This window comes from Dendropsophus ebraccatus, chromosome 4 (assembly GCF_027789765.1).
Source record: "Dendropsophus ebraccatus isolate aDenEbr1 chromosome 4, aDenEbr1.pat, whole genome shotgun sequence".
Classification (NCBI taxonomy): Eukaryota; Metazoa; Chordata; class Amphibia; order Anura; family Hylidae; genus Dendropsophus; species Dendropsophus ebraccatus.
The window spans coordinates 23,983,536-23,992,579 of record NC_091457.1 but is presented as its reverse complement, the minus strand read 5'-3'; the positions used below and the strand labels follow the sequence as shown (position 1 = coordinate 23,992,579).

The following is a 9,044-nucleotide window of genomic DNA, read 5'->3' as shown; positions in this document are numbered from 1 at the left end:
AGACTCTAACCCTGGATATTAACGGCCCAGTCATAGCTCTCATCCAGCCATGTCTCACTTATCCCCACTATATCATATTTCTTTTCCACCATTATAAGTTCTAATTCCTCAGCTTTATTAGTGAGGCTTCGAGCATTAGTATACATAAATTTAATATGTTTGTCCAAATTTCCTTTCCTCTTATCACTAGTAACTATTCTATCCCCTCCTGCTGCTCCACCCCCAGTTCCATAATCTAGCCCCAGCTTTCCGTCTACTCTGTCTTCACTTACTGTATTATAGTTGCCCCCGCCCCCCTCCCCCCCCCCCCCGGGTCCCTAGTTTACCTAGTTTAAACACTCCTCCAACCTCTTAGCCATCTTCTCCACCAGCACGGCTGCACCCTCCCCATTGAGATGCAGCCCGTCCCTACCGTAGAGCCTATAATGGACAGAGAAGTCGACCCAGTTCTCCATGAACTCAAACACCTCTATCCTACACCATCTCTTGAGCCACTTATTTACCTCCCTAATCTCCCGCTGTCTCTCAGGTGTGACTCGTGGTACAGGTAATATTTCAGAAAATATCACCTTGGAGGTCCTAGTCTTAAGCTTCCTGCCTAAGTCCCTGAAGTCGTTTTTAAGGACCCGCCACCTACCTCTAACTTTATCATTGGTGCCAATGTGCACCATGACTGCTGGGCCATTGCCATCCTATTTCCCACCTTACTGGACCAGACACCCCTCTGGCTTTCAGAGGCAGTGTCCTGCTGCAGCAATGCAACCCATGAATCAACATCCCCCTCATCCGCCAATTTGGCAAACTTGTTGGGGTGTGCCAGATCAGGACTAGCCTCCCTTGCACTGTTCCCTCTACACTGTTTTCTAACTGTGACCCAACTAGCTACCTCTTCCTCCTGCACCTCCATGATATCCCTCTCTCCCCCATCTACCCCTTGGAGCGCTTGCCCAGTGAGCAGCAGACCCCTTTCCAGTTTGCCAATGCATCTCAATCTTTGCAGCTGCACATGTAGATCCAGGATCTGGGCTTCCAAACCAGCAACATGCACACATCTCCCACAATGGTATGCACCCTCGATCGGTTGATCAAGGACTGCATACATCGCACAAGATGTACATTGGGCCGCCTTGTCAAACATGGCGCTTATTTTTTATGGGGATATAAAGTATATATAAAAAACGAACAACAAGAGCAATCAAACAATTTGTTCAAAAGCAAATAAACAATTTGTTCTCCTCTTAATTCCCTGAATCTAAAGTCCCTGAATATTAAAGTCCCACACTTGAGACAAAAACACTTCAGATCAAAAACTCGCACGCTCCAAAACTCGCTCGCAGATACCAATATAAAATAACTTAGCTTGCAGAGATAGCTGCTTCTGGCCCCTGTATTGGAGCTTGTTAGTATCAAGTTATGCTGACTCATTCTAACTGACTACTCTATATAATAACCAAACCCCACCTACTCAGTCATTGAGCACTAACACAGAGGACGAAGAAGTAACATGGGCCCCTTAAGACTTCTCATTACAGGAAGCAACCGAGGAATAGGATATGAGCTTGTCCGGCAGCTCGTGGAACAACAAAACCCACCGAAACAAATCTTTGCAACGTGTCGTGATCCCAGCTCTCCTCGGAATAAGGTAAATATCTGTGCCTCAGACTTTGTATAAATCTGTACATCACACAAGATGTTTCTGCTATAGGAGTGATAGCATCTAGACATATCTGAAGAAGTTTTTTTTAGGTGTCCTGTTTAAACTATAAGCTGCCAAGAGCGGAACCAGACTCTTTCCCATCAATCTGCAACAGACATGTAGTGGCTAATATGATTTTCCTTCCCTACATGTGTTACTGTACATATCCATCTGCATCTTCAGTGGTAACAAAGCAGAGAAGAGAAGTCATCAGCAGAAATGATCTGATATTATTGGTAACCTTCTTGCCTATACATGATGTGTGATTGGCCCAGATCTTTCAGTACCATCTACTTTGAGCAGATTATCACAGGGGCTCATGCAATATATTTAGTATCAATTCTTTTCATAGAGGTTTTTTTCTTTTCTTTTTTTTTTTCTTTTGTAAACCATAAAAAAGGCAGAAGAGGACTTAAAGGGGTTGTCCAGCGAAAATCTTTTTCTTTCAAATCAACTGGTGTCAGAAAGTAATATCGATTTGCAATTTATTTCTATTAAAAAAATCTCAAGTCTTCCAGTACTTATTAGCTGCTGTATGTCCTGCAGGAAGTGTTTTATTGTAAAGAGGATGTACCACCAGGTACATCCTCTTTAAGCTAAACCCACAGATTGAATGGCGCCGTCACTGGAAAGCCGGTGCCGCGGTCCTCCCCCAATGGGAGGGAATTCCTCCCCTGTATGACGCGGCTCTATTCATTCTAACGGAGCCGCGTCATACAGGGGAGGGAATTCCCTCCCACTGGGGTGGCCCGGCCTACCTCCAGTGCTTGAGCACCGGCCGGTTCCGGTGCATAGAACAGCGCCGTGCAGCAGTCCGAAAAACGGACCGCTGCACCAGCTTCCCCGTGACGGCGCTGTTTGATCCGTGGGATTAGCTTGAAGAAGATGTAACAGGTGGTGCATCCTCTTTAAGTCTGACACAGTGCTCTCTGCTAACATCTCTGGCCTGCGCAGGAAAGGTTTTCAATGGGGATTCATAAAAAAACGAGAGTTCCTGTCTCGGCCAGAAATTTCAGCAGAGAGCACTGTGTCAGACTGAAAATAAAACAACATTTCCTGCACAACATACAGCAGCTTATAAGTACTGGAAGACTTGAGATTTTTTTAATAGAAGTAAATTACAAATCTATATAACTTTCTGACACCAGTTGATTTGAAAGAAAAAAGATTTACGCTGAAGAATCCCTTTAAAGCAAATATATATAATATATATTCACACTGAAATACAAGTCTTTAATTGTTAAATATGAAGCAAAATACATAATCCTAAAAAAAGTCTTTCATTTTTTGACATGTTAGAGGTCAGAGGTCAGTGGTAGGTAACCTTTGACCCTCCAGCTATTGCAAAACCAAAATTCCAATCATTCCATCATGCCTGAACAGACTTCCAACCCCCAGTGCCTCACTCTTAATTATATGACCATTCAAAGATTTTTATTGTGTAACAGAGTTGCTTTACCTAATATCTCAATATAACGATTCTGAACCCAAAACCTGCTGACACTGAAGGTCACAAAAACGAAGAGACCAGACGAAGCTGTATTGACATCAGTCGGTAGTGAGGACCTAGAGAACCTGGACCAAGCACATTTATGCTATTTGCACTGACCGAACCCAGAGAGCACAGGTTACTGTCTGAAGTTCATGAGCAATGTAGTAGATGGCAACAGACGTGTGCTAAAGAGAGGAGAAACATGTACAAAATCATGTAGGACTTTTATAGCTGTCATCCTGTCTGGGGGGTTTCAGAGGAGAGGGGGATATAGTAGGGGAGATGTTGTTCTTTTTACATTCTGGATATATTTAATATTGCATTAAAGCGTAGCTGTCATTTCAGGGTCATTTTTCTGAAAACAATAAATATCTATAATACAAGCGATTTTAACTCCTTAGTGACCGCCATGCTGCCTTTTCAGGGCGGCCACTAATGGGCTTTATTCCGATGCGTACGCCTTTTAACGGCGGGCGCATCAGAATAAATTACCGCTGACACCCCCCTGTAACTGCCCGGATTCTTCGCTCCGGGCAGTTTAACCCGTTAAATGCCGCTGTCAAACCATGGATCCCGGACGGCGCCGTGGGTCACTTACGCGATCGCGATGTCCCGCGGCGCCGTCCGGTGTCCCGATGTCTCCATGGTGATCCCGGGGTCCTAATGAAGGCCCCCGGGGTCACCATGGAGATGCCTCATGCTGACAGGGGTGGCCGCGGCTATTGCCTGTCAGCATGAGGCATGATACAATACACTGCAGTACATTAGGTAGTGCAGTGTATTGTATCAGTGATCAAAGTATTTTACACTAGTGTACAGTAATGTACATCAGTGTAAAAGTAAAAAAAAGTGAAAAAAAATTTGCACCAAACACAACACAACCCCCCCAGCCCCCCTGAATAATAAAGATGCATTACATTCCCCATACCCAATAAAACGTGACATAAAAGTGATCAAAAACACAAATCCTATACATATTTGGTATCATTACGTCCGCAACGACCCAATCCATAAAACTATATCAATAATTATATCGCACGACACACGCTGTAAAAAAAAATAATTAAAAAACAGTACCAGAATAGCTGTATTTTATCAATCCACTTTAGAAAATACGTCATAAAAGAGATCAAAAAGTCATATACATATAAAACTTGGTATCATTAGAAACTACAGATCTTCCCGCAAAAAATAAGCCCAAAACCAGCTCTGTCGCGCAAAAGATGAGAAGGCTATGGATCTTGCAATGCGGCGACAGTTTTTGTGGGTTTTTGCTAGGAAGATAGTTTCTATTGCGCCAAAGTGATAATAGTTAAAAAAACCTATACAAATGTGGTTTCGCCGTAACCGTAGTGACCCAGAGAATACGTGTATTATGTTATTAGTGACCGCCGATACGGATTTTTACGGCGATCACTAATGGGCTCTATTCTGCATGTTTTTGTAGTGCTGGATAACCCCTTTAAGTATCCATGCAGAGTGAGTTGTGATAGTATGATGGTAAAATAAAAAAATCTGTACTTACTATAGGAGGAAGCAGAGCGCGTGTATAGACTCTCCCCTTTTAGGTAAATAATGCACTTCTTGCATTTGATTTTATTTAAAAATATTTATACATACATTCAGAAACTCCCAGGCAACCCCTGTAATAAATTAGTTTGCTATCCCACCAGTTTCAATGGCAGTGCATCTCTTTCTGAAGTCTATGGTGTAAGAAAATAACATGGCTCCATTGATACTAGTAATATCTTTATTTCCACAGAAGCTGAATGATCTTGCTGCAAAACATCCAAATGTGGTTGTGATAAAGTTAGGTATGTATTAGGTATAGCAATGTATACATTTCTATAGTATCAATGTACTAGAACAGTGGCCCCCACCAGGGACCAGTTTCATGCAAGACAATTTTGCCAAAGGCCCCATTCACACGTCCGTGTCAGTTTTTACTGTCAGGAAATCCTGATCAGGAGGCCTCAAATGTCATCAGGAAAGTATCAGGATTTCCTGACAGAAATCCGTTTTTACCTTCAGGAAACCATCAGGAAAAACCTTCAGGATTTTCTGATGAGAAAAATAAAAAAGTGTTCTCAATATGGTCTAGTATGCAAACATACATCACAAGTACCCACACAGCCCCTAGTGTACCTGGATGGCCACAGACTGCAGAAGTACAACTCCCATCATGACCTGTCAGCAGGGGCATGATGAGAGTTGTAGTTGTGCAACCTGGATGGCCACAGGCTGCAAAAGTAAAACTCCCATCATGATCTGTCAGCAGGGGCATGATGAGAGTTATAGTTCTGGAACCTGGGTGGCCACAGGCTGCAGAAGTGCAACTCCTATCATGACCTGTCAGCAGGGGCATGATGAGAGTTATAGTTCTGGAACCTGGGTGGCCACAGGCTGCAGAAGTGCAACTCCTATCATGACCTGTCAGCAGGACACGGTGGGAGTTTTAATTTCAAAACGGACACCCTTCAGGAAAAATCAGGAAGGGTGTCTGTGACTAATGTAAGCCTATGGGTCCAGGAATCTGTCCGGATTTCCTGATAGGAAATTCGGACAGATTTTCCGGACGTGTGAAGGGTGGGGGAAGGGATTTAAAGGGGAATCTAAGGGAATCTAACCTGCTATGTCCCTATTGTACACGGGGAGCTGGGGATGCAGGTACGTTTTTTACCTTGATCCTCAGTGCTGGTTCCATGCTGTTAGGAGTCCGTTCTAATAAGTAGAGCTTTCCAGCTGGGGTAGATCGGTGCATCGGGGGTAGTACTCCTGCCCCCAGTGCACTAAAATGCATAGGGAGTAAACTCCTAATAGCAAAAAAATAACTCTAAGGATAAAGGTAAGAAACATACCTTCATCCTCAGTGTCTCTTGTGCAATAGGGAAATATCAGCAGATTAGATACTTCTAACGTTAACCAGTATACTCTTTAACCAGTACTCTTTAACCAGTATAGGAACGCACATCATGACCGCCATGATACCACTGAATAAAAACCTTTACTAAAATAATTTTAAATGCCAGTAAAATAAAAGTGCCAGCTGCAGGTATCACTTAGTACCTGTCATGTATGGATTGGGCTCAGTATCTAAGCCTGCTCCATACTTTTCCACCAAACCCATAGTATAGTTTTTCCGTCTGTTCATAAAAAAATTAACAAATACATAAAAAAAAATTTCTTGTTTTCCCGATTACCTGCTACTGTCATTCTGACAATGCTAGCCCCTACTGATCACTTTCTGGCTTATAATACAGGGTGTCCTATCCCAGCCAGTGATTGGCCGAGCAGCCTGTCACTTCAGAGTCCAGCTCTGAAGCTACATTTTTGGCTGTAGGGAACGGGGAAAAGTCAGAAAGACACTAGGAAGCATGGAGAGGTAACATATATACTTTATTATTTTCTTTCCAGTCATCAGCCATTCGTCACGCATCGCTGTTACACATTGCGATGCACAGCCGGTGGCCGATAATTTTAGGTCAGGACCAAAAGACACGATCAGTCAATGATTGTTATCGTCAGCTGATTGGTGTCTTGATTACTGTGTTCATAGAGAATACATGGTAAAGACCTTGGCACTGCTTCTTTTAGCTTCCGGGAAATTGAGTCATATCTAGTCCAGCTTGGATATATGGACACTGTAGCACTGTCGTTGGTGGTGCTCTGGCATACAATCAATAGCACGTCCAGAAGAAACAAAGCTGCGGCAATTTTATTGGTGTCCATTCTGCCGAGTCTCCACCATATAGATTAGATTATTACATACAGTAGCAGGAGCGTCTCACTAAGGCTACAGCCGTTTTCGCACATGCGCGCTTCATCTGGCCTCCTTTAGCCAAGGAGAGAAAACTCTTGGCTAAATAATTGTTAAGGAAGGTGTAAGGGCAAAAAAAAAGAAATAAAAAAGTAATAGTGTAGATTGTTTGTACTTTATGCTACTATTTTTCTTTGTTTCACAGAAACCACAGATGCCAATAGCATCAAAGAGGCATCAAAGGAAGTGGGAAAACATCTGAATGGAGCTGGGCTCAATTTACTTATTAATAACGCTGGGATTGCATCGAAAAGTGATCTTGACTGTGCCGACTCTGAGGACTTCATGAATGTTTACAGCACAAATCTGATCGGACCATTTTTAGTGGCAAAAGTAAGAAATTACAATTTTCTGAGATTTTACTGTTTTCTGTCTCCAGAAGGAAAAGATACAATGGGGGATATTTACTAACAAATCTAAAAAGACGATTTTGTCAAAGATGTTTTGGCATAATTTCCAATCTAATGTGTTTAGTCAAATTTATGTAAATTGTCTAATAGCATAGTAAATGTGTCTTGAAAATAATGGTCTTTTAATTAGTCTAATAAATTCACCTGGTTCGGAGCAGACGTAGCGATGCGCAAATATATGCGACTTTTTGAAAAAATTGCGCAGTTAATAAATTTAGCTAAAAAAGAATTCTGGCGCACTTTCGATCTAATTAACAACAAAAAATCTAATTCAAAAAGTCGCATCTAATTTGGATAGTCTTGTCTAAAAAAGCTTCATAAATTCATATTAGATTTATTTTGAGCACAAACTAGATATATTAGACTAAAAACAGGCGCAATTAGTTTGATATATGTACAATCCAAATGGGCAAATTATTTATCTCCTTTACCTCCTCCCGCCGCTGCACAGTAAATTAATGTTGCTGCAGCCTATGCCTGATGCTGCAGTGATGTTAATTTACGATCGAGGATAATCCGCTGCGGATCCCGGCTGTCAGTGATAGCGGCGGACCAGTCGCAACTCTCAGCACCAGATCAGACAGCACCACCGCATTATCTATACAGAGGGAGAATTCTCTGTTCGGTGTCAATCAGTGCTCTGCAAAATGATCGCAGAGCCCCGATGGTGGCCATGGAAACTCCTGCAGAGGCCGGAGAGGGGAGGGAAGGAAGCAGGGCGCGCGCCGGTCGTGCGGCTGTGCCCTCTGCCCCCTCCGCTCTCTCCCCTCCGCTGTCACAAGATGGTAATATTATGATCCCATAAGCTGATGTCCAAACATGACCTGGGAATTGAGCAATCAATGACCCCAGGTCATGAAAGGGTTAACATCTAGGAAAAAAATAGTTGTTTGGTGGGTTCAGCAGGGTTTTCTTTACCTTTTGTTGGAGTACTCCTTTAATAGAAGAAATGTTCCCCATGCTGATGACATCTCCATGTTATTGCCATTACCCAATGACCATTGTCCCACCCCCCGCTACCTAAAAATACTTGGAGCTCTTGGAGTCTGGGATTGTTATTTATATCATAACATTAAATTAGGTTGAAACAAACCAGGGCTGATATCCTTCTCTCCAGGGGTGCCCCAGAGCATCAGTCTGCCTTGGGGTATGTGCACACTACGGAATATGTCTGAAAATTTCAAGTGCAGTCTGTGCGGCAGATTCAATGTTATTCTTAACTGAAATTAGTTGTCCGCCCAAAGAATTGACATGTCAATTCTTTGGACCTATGGCAGATTTTGTTTGAGAATATCATTGAGTCTATGGGACAAATGGAACTTCAGGCAAAGTCTGACTCGCTCGCTCCGCTTGAAATTGCCGCATGTATTCCATAGTGTGCACTAGGGCTGGGCGGTATACCGCGAAAATACCGATACCGTCCCTGGCGTCGGTAAACCGACCTCAACTTTGCCAGGGCGGTATTTGCGGTATTTCTCCTCCGCCCCCTCAGCTCCCCAGTGTCCCCGCCCCCAACCTGCCTGGGATTCCATCCAGGACGCATATTTACTATTGGGGCAGTTGACCTCCCATCCCCTGCCCTGCAGCAGTCTAACAGTTGGCAGCAGCCCATCGCCCCCCATCTCCTCT

The 9,044-nt window shown here is 43.2% G+C and overlaps 1 protein-coding gene across 1 annotated transcript in view; it reads left to right on the top strand.

Annotated features, from left to right (window-relative positions):
- Positions 1–1,470: 1,470 nt before the first annotated feature.
- Positions 1,471–9,044, top strand: part of LOC138787944 (C-signal-like) — a 28,951-nt gene continuing 21,377 nt past the window's right edge. Inside the window, exons 1-3 of the mRNA XM_069965268.1 lie at positions 1,471–1,642; positions 4,951–5,002; positions 7,151–7,338. Of these exons, the coding sequence (XP_069821369.1) occupies positions 1,505–1,642; positions 4,951–5,002; positions 7,151–7,338 (378 nt within the window). The 5' untranslated portion in view covers positions 1,471–1,504. The remainder of the gene's footprint in view (positions 1,643–4,950; positions 5,003–7,150; positions 7,339–9,044) is intronic.